The 15,232-nt window shown below is 41.4% G+C and overlaps 1 protein-coding gene across 2 annotated transcripts in view; it reads left to right on the top strand.

Annotated features, from left to right (window-relative positions):
* Positions 1-15,232, top strand: part of MED27 (mediator complex subunit 27) — a 122,480-nt gene that overhangs the window by 77,721 nt on the left and 29,527 nt on the right. For both annotated transcript variants that reach the window (XM_063144814.1, XM_063144816.1), the window contains exon 4: positions 1,677-1,770. In XM_063144814.1, coding sequence (XP_063000884.1) covers positions 1,677-1,770 — 94 coding nt within the window. The remainder of the gene's footprint in view (positions 1-1,676; positions 1,771-15,232) is intronic.

The following is a 15,232-nucleotide window of genomic DNA, read 5'->3' as shown; positions in this document are numbered from 1 at the left end:
GGAGGGTTGTGCTCCAGGCAAGGTACTCACAGGTCTTCTCAATTCTTCATTTTATTTTATGTCTTTTACTAGTAGTTTAGGTATTTGCTGACCGGGCAGATGCTAAAATGTTGTGCGCCAGAAATTCTCTCTTGTGTATGCGCTTGGATAATCTGTATATTGAGATACAGTGGTCTGGAAGGTCAACCCAACCACCATCTAGCACAGTGGTTCCCAATTGGTGGTCCGTGGACCCCAAGGGGTCCGTGTAACCCACCCAGGGGGTCCGTGGCCCCATTCACATATTCACCATTCATTTCTGGAGTCCACTGATGACGAATTCCTACCAGAATGAAAATATAACATCCCTGAGCACCTGTGTGATTTAGCGGCTAGCTTCAGAGATTACTTCCCTGCACCTAATCCTGAAAACTCATGGATAAGGAATACTTTTGAATATAGCGATGTACAACTCACAACTCTGTCTGTGGAAGAGCAAGATGCAGTTGTTGATATAGACTGGATCAATTCTGGGTGAAAGTTTTTCCTGATTATAAGAAGTTAGGTGAAAAAGCTTTGAAATGTGTAGTTTCCTTTTGTTCCACATATCTTTGTGAACAAACATTTTCGACATTTTTGTTATATGAAGAACGAGCCTAGAAATCAGCTCGATGTTGATCCAGATTTGAGATTAAAAGTAGGAAATATTGAACCGGATGTGGAAGGGATTGTTCGGGACAAAAAGAGGCACGATTTCTCCCATCACGTTTAGGTTTAGTAGCTGCTAGACATGTCATAATTTGTTCATTTGTAAACTAGACGTTAATAAAATTAAATTCATCTTTATATTCCTAACTAAATCATTGCCATTTTTGCGTGGTAATACCACAAATATCACAAATTTTATGGTCTGTTTTTTAGTATACCTAAAATCCTTTGCTTATTAGGGGCTAACCCTTATTTTTTCCAAAAAATTGCTTTGCACAGGTAACTACCATAGAGATAACATTTTTTTCAAAAGTAGGGGGTCCATGGCTTGGCATTTGAAAAACAAGGGGTCCGCAGTTCTTAGCTAATTCGGAACCACTGATCTAGCAGGCTATAATGTTTTGAAGACCACTTTCCGCATGGTTTGACCAAATTGCTTGGGGAATCTTGATCATGGCATACTAACTGAACCCAGCCCCAAATATCGAATTCAAATATGTACCTCAGAGAGTGCCTCCGTGTCTTTTTGGTGGCCTCCATCCACATCAGGGCTATGATGTGCGTTAGGCAGCGTAGGTTTATTTAGGAGAGCAGCACTGAGGGGAGAGAGGGGTATATGGTGGGAATAAAATAGGAAGGGGAAAGTGAGAGGCAGTGAGACGAATTTGTCAGTAAGGAAAAAAATATTAAAACAAATTGGGAAGGTAGAGCAACAAGGGAGGACTCAATGACACCCTGGAGTGAACTTATTTATTTATCGGATATGGTGGTTTGATGGAGGAGGCTCTGGCGAAGATCTGATTGTAGGAGATTTGATTGCATTGTGTTGCCTCCGTTTCCGTTCGTATTTGACTTTGAATTACATATTTGTATATTATGCTTTTAAATAATTAAAAAAATGATTATAAAAGAAAAGGAAGGAGGGATAGACTCCTTAGGCTTTGGGGTTTGTTGCTGTTGTTATGTAATGTTTGTCTACCATTTCGTAGGTACGTGGATGATGTGATCAGCCGCATTGATAGAATGTTTCCTGAAATGTCCATCCACTTATCCAGACCAAATGGGACCTCTGCAATGCTACTGGTAGGTTAAAGCTTGGTAATTTCTAATATCTTTCCAAGCAGAATAATTCTGCTTCCTGCCATGGCAAGTTAGATGTGTATTAGCTGTTTTGCTTTAAACAGCTGACTTGTGTGCTACATCACAAACAGCTTTTGGCGCACCAGTTGCTGGGGAACATGGGTGGGAGGGTGCTGTTGCACCATGTCCTGCTTTGTTGGTCTCTGGCCGACGGCTGGTTGGCCCCTGTGTGAACAGAGTGCTGGACTAGATGGACCCTTGGTTTGATTCAGCAGGGCTCTTCTGATGTTCCATCCTCTCTGTTTCAAAAGCAATTTGCCATACAGCATAGGGAGGAGTGTGTGGGGTCCTTTTCAAGGAAAATGAATTTAACGCACACACCCGCCTTCCTTCACTTGATCCCCTGGACCTTGTTTCACAGTTCTTTGGACGATGGCCAACGTAAGCGGTATGATTTTCAGGGCCTTCCTATTTCACTCTGATAGAAAACCCTAGGAAACAAGGAACTGAACCAAACTGGAGGAGAAAATTGTTTTATTGTCTTGATTATCCTTAGTGTGATGTTCATTTTTAATATTATATTCCTTTCATTTATACTGGAAACTATATTTGGAGGCCTTATACGTAACTATAATCTTTTATAAAGAGATTATCACTTTATATTTCCCCCCACTGCAATCCAAATCCAGATTGGGGACGGTGTGTGTGTGTGTGTGTCATGCCTGCTATTAGCAAGGTAGGAAACTTTTGGAGCTTTTCACCCCACTGCAAATAGCAGGTGCACGGTCTGATTGGAACTGCAAGTGGGGGTGGGTTGCGAACTGGCTATTTTAAAAGCCTACATGCTAGTACTCTGCAACAGATCATATGCCATGTTTAGCCCTCAAGTACAGCCTTGGAGGGAGCACGTTGTTTTATCCATAATAAAATTCGCCATCATATTTGCCTTGTATTAGTCCACTGCCTAAAATCTCTTTTTTTCTTCAAAATGTTTTTCTAGGATTAAATCAGTTGGAGGGGCTTTGTTTTTTTAAAATAGCTTGTTTATCCTAGTTTCATAGTAATTTGTTCCACTTGATGAATCGTGAAATCACAATATATTGTATGTTAACGAATGAGTTCTCCAAGAGCCTCTTACAAAACCATTCATTTTAAGTTATCCTTATATTCTTCTAATTGCTTCTCGGTCTGCTAATATTCACAGTACTTTCAGCGTGAACCCAAATTTGACATCCTCTTTATTTAATAGCAAGAGCAAAATCTGCCTGGTACTGTGCACCACCATTGAGTTGAAGGTTCAATAGCACAACACTTTCCGGAACTGAGTTCTAGTACATAGTTACCATTGGCAGTGCAGGAAAATTCTTGCAGGAATAAACTCCGAAGTAGACTGGGAAGATATTCTAGGGATGTTGAACTACTACTAGAGACATCATTGAAGTTATTTTGGTTGTGATTATCTAATATCGGTTTGGTACCAATTGTTGGTGAAGCCTTTTAACTCACTGACAAATCTCTGTTCTTAAACAGTAATGGTTGCTTATCGTGACTAAAAAAATAAGAAAAAATCACGTATAGCATCACCACAAACGTTTGAAAACATAACCACTATAAATTATTATCTGTCATAAAAAGGAGCAGTAGTCTACAACTCTTGATAGAGGTGTACAGGATCATGAATGGTGTTAACCCCATGAAACTAACTGGTGCGAGATTCAGGCCAGATCAAAGGAAGGACTTCTTCACACAATGCATAGTTAAACTCTGGAATTCACTACCACAAGATGTGGTGATGGCTACCAATTTGGATGGCTTTAAAAGGGGGGGCTGGATCAATTCCTGGAGAAGGGGTATATCAATGGCTACTAGTCCTGATGGCTATGTGCTACCTCCAGTATCATAGGCAATATGCCTATATACACCAATTGCTGGGGAACATGGCCGGGAGTGTGCTGTTGCGTCGTGTCCTGGTTGGCCACAGTGTGAACAGGGCGCTGGACTTGGTGCTGGAACACCCTTGGTCTGTTCCAGCAGGGCTCTTCTTACGTTCTTCCTCTTTCAACATGTTTCTGCATTCTTCCAGTTGGCTTTGGCTTTTGATGAAGTGGAGGGAACCTTCCCAAGTTGTGCTTCTATCCCAAGTTGGAGTATTTGCCCAGGTGCTAACTGAGCAAGTCTTTTTCTGAGCAGTAGTTTTCAACTTCTGAAGCTCTAACCAGAGGGAAACGACCACTTGCTCCCATATGAGCCTGTCTGGAAGCTGAGACATTTGGTCTGTAGACCAAATTTGACACAATCCACTCTTTTGCTTGCTATCCCTTACTTTTCTGTCCCGAAAATGTGGGCAGGAGGACGAAGGTTGTGTGAATTGAGAATATACTCTAGAGTCCTCTGCAGAACACACAAAGTAATGTACACTCTTCGGTGAAAGTGGTGCTCTTCAGTTCTGCAGGGCAGGAAGGGAGAGAAAACGTCTAATACAAAATTCAGAGAGTACTATTTAACTGACAAAAACAAGTTCCCAAAAACTGGCACGTGAGTTTGATGATAGATGAAAAATAATCTAAAGGGAGAAAGACGTTTCAGAAATACAAATAGGATCGAGAAGAGCTGTAGAAGAATAGAAGAAGAAACGGCTGCACAAATAGTTTCATTTCTCAATGTTTTTCGAGGAGATGCTTTATCAAGAGAAATGTTTAGCGCTACTTAATAAAACTGCTTGAGACATGTTTTCCACTGCAGCTCTCCTGAGCAGACCTAAGCAGTTTTTATTAAGATGTATTAAACTTCTCCTTTGATAAAGTGATTTCTCGAAATACGTTGGAAACCGTATCTATTGATGTAGAAAGGCATTTTTGGGAGAGGGCATGGTGTTCAGCACTACCTGCGGTTTGTTTACACCTGAAAGCAGATTTCAAGAGTTCAGTACAGGTCTTTCAAGTGGACTGAGGAGGCAAGAGATGGCTAGGCCATGCACAAGAGATTAGTGGTAGGTGTAGAAGGGGTGAGACTGCCGTTATGCCCATCCTCAGATCTGCACTTGAAATTCCAAACTCAGCAATCCTTCTTGTCTAAACAAAAGGCACACCAGCTTAAAAAATTCAGCTTCAACTTTTAAGCAGTGTTCGTATAAATTTCTGTCTATCAAGGGAAGGCTCTTATATACACAGTACAACCTCCACTAGTAAGTTAGCGTAACCAAGCCCATTCCTAAGGGTAATTGTTGGTTCTGAGTAGTTTCTTTGCTGCTGTCCTGTGTGGCTGGGTTTTCCTCTAGACAATCCATTCTTTCTGTGTTTTCCGATTTATACACAGTGATTGTACCTCATTAGGCTGGATTTACGCTGCGTAGTCTTAAGCACATAAATAATTGAAGCCTTTTCTGTAGCAGTGTGGGCTCCTCAGCTGACTTTCAAGCAGTTTATCATGGTGGTTTTAGATAGCAGTTTAATCCCAATCTACCCTACTGAATTATCAATTAATCCTTTAATTGCATCTACACATGAAAGATGGCAAATGACTGCCTTAATAAAAAGACGATGCAAAAGTAATGGTCTTCATTTCGCTTTTTTAAAACTCTATGGCTCCACACTTTCCCAATATAAGCATTGGTGTAATAACTTAGGGTAAGTGGCAGAGAATTAATTCTCCATCAATTGACGACTGGTATATGATGAAATTAGCTGATATGAGCCAGAATGGAGCAATTAGTAAATGATCTTTTTTTATAGAAAGGTGGAGTCTCTTTATGTTGGAACGAGAAAGTTCAGGATTCAATTCAACCTTATTTACTATTAGGGGAAATTTATTGGGTGCAAGTTTAATTATGTTCATAGTTCTTCCCGTTATCATTTGTATTCATGAATCAATGCAATATGGAAGTAAATATATTTGGGGGGGGGGAGTTAAAAATAGGAATCTTCCTCTGAAATACTAAAACTCACTGTACTTCATCGTGGTCTTTGTGCATCACACATATGGGCTCTGCGTCTGTGCCGAGCTTCGATTCGGGAAAAACTTCCATAGCTGAGAGTCTTGGCGGGAACCCCTCCCCCATTGCGTACTGCGCATGCTCTGAGGGGTTCCAGCCCAATCCCTCAGTTATTTTTCGACGCCATTGCGGCTGCATCGTCGGGAACAGCTTCGTTATGAAAACGTGTAATACAAAAAAAATAGCTGAGATTATTTCCTTCTTTCTACAAAATGTTTTCTTCTTCTCTCTTATATTGTACTTGGAGCACCTTTATGTAAACTATGTAAACAGATGGTTTTCTTTGGAGGAATGACATTAGAAGCTCTGAAGCTCTACCCCATGCACATCATGAGTATTGGTCATGTGGAATTACAGAGGGCATAGCTGACAGGCCCAGGTCGGCCCACCCACCTAGGTGCAGTGGGGGCACCACCACTCCAGAGCCCACCCCCATCCCCACCAGCCTCCACACCAACATGCCTTACTAGCCCACACTAGCCACCAACATCAGGGTTCAGATTATGCTGTTAGTAGAAACATAGAATCATAGAATAGTAGAGTTGGAAGGGACCTATAAGGTCCCTTATATTATAGGGACCTATAAGGTCCCTATAAGGTCCCATCAGTGCAGGAATCCACCCTAAAGCATCCTTGACAGATGGTTGTCCAGCTGCCTCTTGAAGGCCTCTAGTGTGGGAGAGCCCACCACCTCCCTAGGTCACTGATTCCATTGTCGTACTGCTCTAACAGTCAGGAAGTTTTTCCTGATGTCCAGCCGGAATCTGACTTCCTGTAACTTGAGCCTGTTATTCCGTGTCCTGCATTCTGGGAGGATCGAGAAGAGATCCTGGCCCTCCTCTGTGGGACAACCTTTTAAGTATTTGAAGCGTGCTATCATGTCTCCCCTCAATCTTCTGTAATGGCATTTTATCTCCATTATCCACCTTGATATGTTATTTTTAGTTTTTATTTTTATTTATTTAAGCATTGGTCCACATGAAACTGTCAAGGATTTAACTTCTGGCGAAATATTTTCCCCTCCCAAAATAAGCGTTGAGTACAAAGTGGCTACGTTACTTCTGTCCTTCATATATTTTTGCCATTCGCTTTTGATTTTGTTGTTTAATTATGTATTTTACTTTGTATTTTATTTATAAGCCATCCTGAGAATGTTTCTTTTATTGAAGGGTGGCATATAAATTCTTAAAATAAATAAATGTGATCTGAACCCAACATCTAATTTTCCCAGACGGTAGGATTACACAAATAGAATACTTCGCAAAGTAATTTTCCAGCAAAGTGTATGCTGCAAATAGCAGATCTCGATCTCACGCCTCATAGGCATGTAAGGCAGAGTCTTTTCCCAACCCTGGAGGTCGCAGAGACTGAAAAAGTGTGTCCTATGTAGCCGTATATGAACCCTCCATCGCCTCCCAGGAAAAAAAAAACCCTGGATCTTAACTGACTGCAGAATATTGGTGGTTTGTCTTTCCTCTGGATTCAGAGAAAAATGGGGGCTCAGATGTTGAACAAATTTTGAATTCTATTTCTGCCCAGTCTTTTGTACCAGACCCTGGACAGGACATGTCCTTGCTTCCAGCCAGAGGAAACCTGCAATCCAGTGTTGAGGGCAGGCCAAGGTGGGTTGTCATGAAACCTTTTGCCTTCTGTTTTGGCAATATAGCCTTAAGTGCATGTGGAAATGGTCTAAAATCTTCACATACACACACACCTTCCTCTTTAAAGTGACCACGATAAGGAGACCATACATGCTGCTGCCCATGTTCCTTTTCTTCTTTTCTCAATGCGCTTGCCAGTGCAAAAAAGCAATTTCCCCCCATGAATGTTCACTTTGTTTTTAAGAAAAAATAGTCCCCATCCCTCCAAAGCAGAGATGTGAAAGCTCTTTTAGCCCTACAAATCCAGATCTGCATTAACCCCTTATCTCACAAAAGCAGTTGTTGATGGTCTATGCCTGCCGTCCTCAGACGGTTGGAAGACTACAGATTTTTCTTTCTGAGGACAACTCCCTGCATTCCTGACCAATTAGCCATGCTGACCAGAGCTGATGGGAGTTGGTCCAAAACACCTTGTGGGCACCAATTTTGGGAAGGCTGGTCAATGCTGTGGTGCTTTCATGATCCTGACTGTAAATCGCAACTTAGGTGGACTGCTTATACCTGTCCATGGAACCGTATTAAGTTTTTTTTTTAAAAAAAAAATGGTTCAATTCTGGGCAGGTCAGAATGACACAGTCTTATTTACAGCAGCTATAAAAGAAAAATCTACTAGGCGGTTGGGGTGAAGTCCTTCAGAGTTTACCGGCCCCTTATGCTGCCACATTCTTCTCAGCCATAATCCGCGGCTCGATTTATTCAGGCTGTCATTGTTCAGCCACACGTTATAATTAGCACTTTGGCTGCAATTCTTCACATCTTTTCTCGTTAATCCAGCTGACTTTGATGTGATTTATGCCTTAAGTCTAGCCAGCGCTGAAGACCACAGGACTTTGTATGTCCACGTTCTGGGAAGGATACCGACGGAGTTACCCTGCCACTTTACAAAACCATGTGGTCATTCTGTTGGATACCATATTGTGTCCACTGCCCCAATTACATTGGTCACCAGTGTCCGTTTGCATTTCTACTCTTGGAGTAGAGCAAACCTGTAGTGGGGAATAAAATGAAGATGTATGTCATCTTGGGTGCCTTCAGGTGCAGGGACAGTGTATGCCTGCCATTAATAAGTGTGTTTTGGACAACATCTTAATAAAGGTACTTTCACATCCTAGAACTAATTTATGGTACATTGCATCCTGGAGGTGGGGTCATTATATAAAAGTCTTAAGAGTTACCATGTTTGAGTAGATCAACTTTGTGCACCGTTTTGACTGTGACATTTGTCACAGTTTGAAAAGCCTGGGACATCTGTACTAAGTTCGAACAGCTGGGGCATGTAGAAAGTTCTTTGGTCAGGAAGACACTGAGAAATCCCTTAGCCTGGAGGTCCATCAAAGTCCATGGGACGGGGGAAACACAGAAAAGTTTTTTTTAAAATGTGGGTCAACTATTGTGGCCTTGAGGTCTGCAGTTTTGACCCAGTCTCAAAATAGAGATTGCAGTCTGAATGAAGGAAGGTGTTGCGGGTATCAGTTTATACCTAGCATTCCGGGACAAAGAAGCAGTTTCTTGACCCTCATTTTTGAAAACATAAAGCCCAGCTGTAACTCATATCTACTCTGGGAGAAACTCACCAGTTATTGGGTAGACAGAGAACAGAAGTAACAAACACTACAGTTGTTATATTAGCAAAGTGGGAGATAGGTTTTAGGTGGTGCGCTACTTTAAAGAGTAGATTGACACCAATTTGTGTAGTATTACCTAGTGTTTTATTATGATTTTATTAGAATGTAAGCCTATGTGGCAGGGTTTTGCTATTTTATTGTTTTACTCTGTACAGCACCATGTACATTGATGGTGCTATATAAATAAATAAATAAATAAATAAATAATGATGAAACCTTCTCGAGGTGGTGGAAAACCATCTTCCTCTGGTGGTAGATTCCACTGTGAATGGCTAATTACAGTATTTTCGGGAACCTCCTTTCATGGAAGCCCTCCTGAAATGACTGTGTCTCTCTTGCCAAATGCATGTGGCACAAAAGCCATAAAAAGCAGCCAGTTTCTGAAAATATTGCAGAATGGATAACAAAGAAACACTCTAAGTCATCATTTCAACAGAGCCTTGTAATAATTAGCATAATTTTTTTTGGGGGGGGAGGGAATATTCCACCCCGGAAAACAGCTTATTTTAAGGGTTCTCTCTTCACATTCCTCTTATGAAGCAAACGTTTTTTTAAGATGCATTAATTGTAATGTTTTATAGGTTTCTTCACCTAATCTCCCCCTGCTCCAGCATCTATTCATTCTTACTAAAAAATAGATTATTTATGTCTTAACTTCTTAAATCTTGTTCCAGCTTTTCTAAGCATTCTAGTAGCACAGCAGTGGGTTGAAAATTAAATGCAGGCGAACCAGACATCTGTGGCAGTAGATTCATTTCATTTTGTTTGGAATATTAAATGTATTCTAGTTGCAGTAATTTAATTCGGAGTGTTGTCTCATTTTCTAATTTGATTGTAACCTCAAGCATTTCATTCTTGTCCTGCAGCTTTTAATCCTGGAAGCAATTTCACACGTTTTCCTTAGAACTGAGGTTGTAACAACAACCGTAGAACCAGAGTGTAACATGTCAATTACAGACAACGTATATAAAACATTTGGGCCTTTTTGAGGAAAGGAAAACGTACATTCACTGTTTGTTTCCAAAACAGTAGCCAGTGTAGTTGCTCACTCTTCCGGGCTGTACAGATCACTTTGGCCTTAGCTAGACCTAAGGTTTATCCCGGGATCGTCCCTGCCTGCTCCCGGGATCTCCTGTGTGTCACTTAGATGAACGGGGATGACCCCAGGACGATCCCGGGATAAACCTTAGGTCTAGCTGAGGCCACTAAGATATACTGGAACAGTTAAGATGTTGGTCCAAACCAGAGTTTGGAGACTCAAGAGCATGCTGTACTGGGAGTCAGGAGATCCAGGTTCTAGTCCTCACTCAGCCATGGAAACCCACTGGGTGACTTTGGGCCAGTCACAGACTCTCACCCCAGCCTACTTCACAGGGTTGTTGTTGTGAGGATAAAATGGAGCAGAGGAGGAAGATTATGTATGCCGCCTTGGGTTCCTTGGTGGAAAAACGGCGGGATATAAATGCATAAATAAATAAATAAATAAATGCTACTTCCTTCTACTGTGTGGCACATGGGTTTCCTTTTCCACTTTCTCAGTTCCTCCAGCCATAGTTTGCCGTGACATCTGAACTATGGCAATCTATGTCTTCCAAACCACATTTTGAAATGACTTTCAAAATATGATTTGGAGGCAGCACAAGCCGGAGTTTACCCATTCAGACGTCACAGCAAACTATGGCTAGAGAAAACTGTAAAATGGAAGTGGGAACCCCTGTGGGAAAGGAGAGGAGAAAGGAATGCAGGAGCACATGGCACATATCAGAGCCTTCAGACGATGGCTTGGGTGATTGTCAGATGCCTGGTTCACACCAGTCTTACTGGGGGGTGGGGTGCATTTGCGTGGAAGCAAGCTTCCGTGTGACACTCTCTAGCATGATGGGGAATTGCATGCTCAGAGTCTGTTGTGCCTGAGATCCCTTGTTCAGTCCACATGCTGTCACACCCTACATTAGAAACTCAAATTTTTACCCTTCCACATAGCCCTGATAATTTGGAGGTATATTGGATTCTGAAGATTCATCTATCCATTTGACAGAATGCCAGAAATTGGAAACGCTTCATACCCCATTGATAATGTGTTGATTTAAAGCATTTAAGGATACTTACCTTTCATTGGGGTGCTGCAATTATATCATAACTGTGACTCACCCTTTGCAAAATAATCCGCTAGTCTTTTCAGTGCTGTGGCTTGCGGATTTAACTTCCTTATTAAGGGCTGCAGTTGTTGCCAGGGGGCAGGAGAGGGGCCACATGGGGAGGAACCCACCAGCTCATCCTTAATATCGGGAGATCATTTAAAGCCCTTAATTTATGTTGACTTTTTAACGTGCGGTATTGCAATTAAGTTAGATTAATGAAAGGTAAATTCCAGCCTCCATAAAAAAAAAAAATCCTTGTAAAGAACCTAATTAGCATATTTGTTTGTTTAGTCTCTAATGGCTTAATTGCATCCTATCTTGCTATTTACAAATAGGCATCATTACAGAAGAATGAGCATGAAAAGCAAAGTGTAGCATTCATACCAGCAGCACAGGAAGGGGAGGGGGTTTGCCGTTGAGGGAAGCTGTAGAGAAAAAAATAACTAGCAGGCCTTTTATTGTTCCAAACACATACAATATGATTTTCACCCAATTAATGAGGCATAAATTGGAGGGGGAAGTTTGGTTTGGGTTGCATTTGCAAGGCGCAAGTAGCTGGCCACTTCTGGATGGCTTAGCAAAGCTTGACTCAGTGGAGGCTGATGACTGATGTCAGTGGGGCAGTGAATCCTGTCCGGATTTCAGTCAAAAGCAGTCAGAACGCTAACTCTTAGATAGCTCCTTTAGAGTTCCAACTGGTTCTGAATGAAACTGTGGCCCTTTCTACACCTAAAGGGTTATCCCAGGAAAATGGAGGGATCGTCCCTGCCTGGTCTCGGGATCCCCTGTGTGGCATTTGGATGCACAGGAACGATCCTAGGATATAGGGCTGGTGTAGACATGCCCTGTATTTCCCGTGGTGGTGGGTGGAGGGATCACTTTTAGGAACGCATTGTACCATCAAACGAATTAGTGGCAAAATCATAAATGGATGCAATAACATGTCAAATTGGGCAAGTCGAATGGACACAATGCCAGTCAAATCTAAAATCAAGGTTGTTATTTACTTATTGAAGTTGACCGTCCCTAGGTCGGTTGTGTAAAGAGCTGTTCCGGCGTCCTGCTGAAATTAGTATTCTGGCTGTTTTCAGTGCCTTCGTTCTCCTCTTGAAGTCGAACGTAATGGAAGTCTATGCTATTAAGTTGTCATGTTTTAAAATATTTACACATATTCCGATAAAAATAATTTCCAAGTTAAGCTTTGGATTTGTTTTGATTATATCATTTAAGCTACGCTAAATGCACTTCGCTGAATTTCCCCCCTCTGATGAAATATTTTCAATGCAACAGCTTTCGACTATTGGAAAAACTCATCAGGCACTTACACAGCGTGTCAAATTAGCATGGCATAGTTTTTATTTTGTTCACTGAATATACATCAAAGGCACGTGCTAAATTAGATCTCCATCGATTTAGGGCAACAGTACATTTTCTGGAAACCCCACATGGCTGCCCTGCATACAGTAAGAACTCTAACTCTCTCTCTCTCTCTCTCTCTCTCTCTCACACACACACACACACCCCTCTACACCTGGACAAGCCGTGCCATGAAACCGCTGGACAAACTGTCAAGAAACTCAAAGGAACTTCAGAAACATCTAAGAGACATGACGTACGGCATGGGGAAAGGACATAGACAGAACTGTCCTCGCTCCCTTAATATTGAAGGAGCATCCATTGAAATTTGCTAGGCAGTGGATTCAGGAGAGAGAAAAAAGGAAATGTTTCTTCACACACAGCGCAACTATGTTTTGGAATTTGCTGTCACAAAATATGGTGATAGCCATTGATTTAAATCACCCTTCCCCAACCTGGGACCCTCCAGACCGTGTTGCATAACAAGACCCATCACCTTCCAATCAAAATGGCCAACAGTGCTGGGATGGAGAACACTCGCTTAGAAGTATTTTTTTTAAAGGAACTAGACACATTTATAGAGGGTGACAGGTTGAACAGTAGCTATTAGGCGTGAAAGATCCTCCACATCTGGGATACAGACGACGAGGGTGAGCTGTGGCCTTCATGTTGCACTTGTGGGTTTTCTGAAAACATCTGGTTTACTGCTGGGGCAAACAGGAAGCGGTCACCAGATGCACCTCTGGTCTGACCCAGCAGAGCTTTTCTTACATGTTTAAACAGCATCTGAAGAAGTGCAAGGAGCTGCTCCTGGAAGCACACCAGTGACAATGTAGTGCACATGGGAAGCCTCTGATCTACATTCATGCCCTTTAGATCACGTCAAGCCATTTCAATTGCTTAATCTGGTTCAAATCCTTGCATATGGGTCTATTACCACACCTTGCAGGAAACCAAAACTGACCCATTCAAATCCTTGGATCTTGCTCTTTTTTTTAGAAAACAAAAATTGGGATGGATTTTATCAGAGCCCCAAATCCTTCAAGGCACATGATCAACCAGGTCCTACGAAATGCAGTCCTAACACCTAAAGGTCCGACTCTTTTTCCAGTTCTGTGCAAGCCTGGTGCCTAAATATTTGATTCTCGTTCTTAAAAACATGGTGCTGGTGTCGAGGCGTCTAAAATATACTTCCAGACCTGCCTCTGTTCTTATTTCAGTCTACTCTTCAGTAAACTTGAGTGTTTTTTACAATTCTTACCTCATTAACTCAGATGGAATGACTAATTATTGGAGAGAGGCGTTTATTTTTTTAAATCCCAAGATTTCTCCAGGGATTTTCATGGTGCCCATTTTTTTGTCAGTAAAGATTTAAGGGTAATGCAAATTTTATCACATTTTTGTCCTTTAAAAAACAGCCAGAGGCTTTGCATCCCAACAGTCGGAATCAGCATCGTAGTATTTAAAAACGAGCCAGGGGTGTAGTAGTATTAGACAGAGGGTTGCAGGCATGTTTAACCTGCAGCTGTTCAGCTCAAAGAACTGTGGGGCATTCCCCCACCCCCATTCATATTAATTGAATTTTAGAGTGACCTTGTACACGTATTGATTTGAATTAAAATTTTCTACATCAAGGTCGAGTTGGCACATATCCTGCAGGCAAAATATTAAAAAGCCAAGTACCTTGTCTATCAGGGTATCGACAGAAGAAGTTGAAATTTAGTAGGGGGAAGTTTGCCTCAGAAGGTAAAAAATAACGTTATCCCTGTAATGCAATTTAAGAATCCACCAGTGTGTCTGTTGAAAGGAACTACCTGTATTCGGTATCTTTTCAAATTGAGGCACACATTTTATGGATTTTGTGTGTGTGTGTGTGGATGTTATATTTTGTTCCTTGGGACTTATGGATGAGGGAACCTAAGCACTGTTGGATATTGGTAGGCAGCATTTATTAGGAACTAGATAGTATGAAAATCATGTAGTAGTAGTATAGCTGGGCATGCGTTTCTTCCTCTCATCTGATCATGTAATAATTACGGCTGTCACCCAATGTTTTAAAAAATGGATTGATCAATCATATGAGTTCTTCTGGATTGATTCACTTTGCACGTTAGCAATAATTTATTATTTATTATCCCTTGATAGATTTATAGCCTTCTTTTCAGGATAAAAACCCGCACAAAGTTGATTACTGCATGCTTTAAAATACAAAATAAATCCTTGAACGATTTAAATGATTCACTACATAAATCATTAAAATAACAAATAAGGTAGGAGATGCAGGCAGAGTTGGACTCCCAGCTTCCTTCACCCTAGCCAGCATGGCCAATGGGTATTATTGTCCAATAACTACACAAGTTTTCCCACCCTTGTACTAGAGAATGTTCGTCATACCACTGATCTGGGACTACAATTCCTATCATTCTCCATTTTTAACTTTGCACTTTGAGGCCTTGTTCGCTTTCAGAGGTTGGCACAAAAACCGCCATCGCTTTTCATGCAAAATTTCACCCTGACTATTTTTTTTAAGTATATCCATGGCAATGCTACCAGTTGCAAAAACAGTAGACACAAATGTTAAAAGTTTGTCTGACGTGACACTGTATTCAGTATTGGGAGCAATATTGGTGACCCCTTAGGGCTGTTACAAGCCTCTGACGACCCCTCAACTGAATCCTATTTTGGTACACA

Source organism: Elgaria multicarinata, chromosome 19, assembly GCF_023053635.1.
Source record: "Elgaria multicarinata webbii isolate HBS135686 ecotype San Diego chromosome 19, rElgMul1.1.pri, whole genome shotgun sequence".
Taxonomy (NCBI): Eukaryota; Metazoa; Chordata; class Lepidosauria; order Squamata; family Anguidae; genus Elgaria; species Elgaria multicarinata.
The sequence above is the reverse complement of the archived record's forward strand: the minus strand, read 5'-3'. Positions and strand labels throughout refer to the sequence as shown.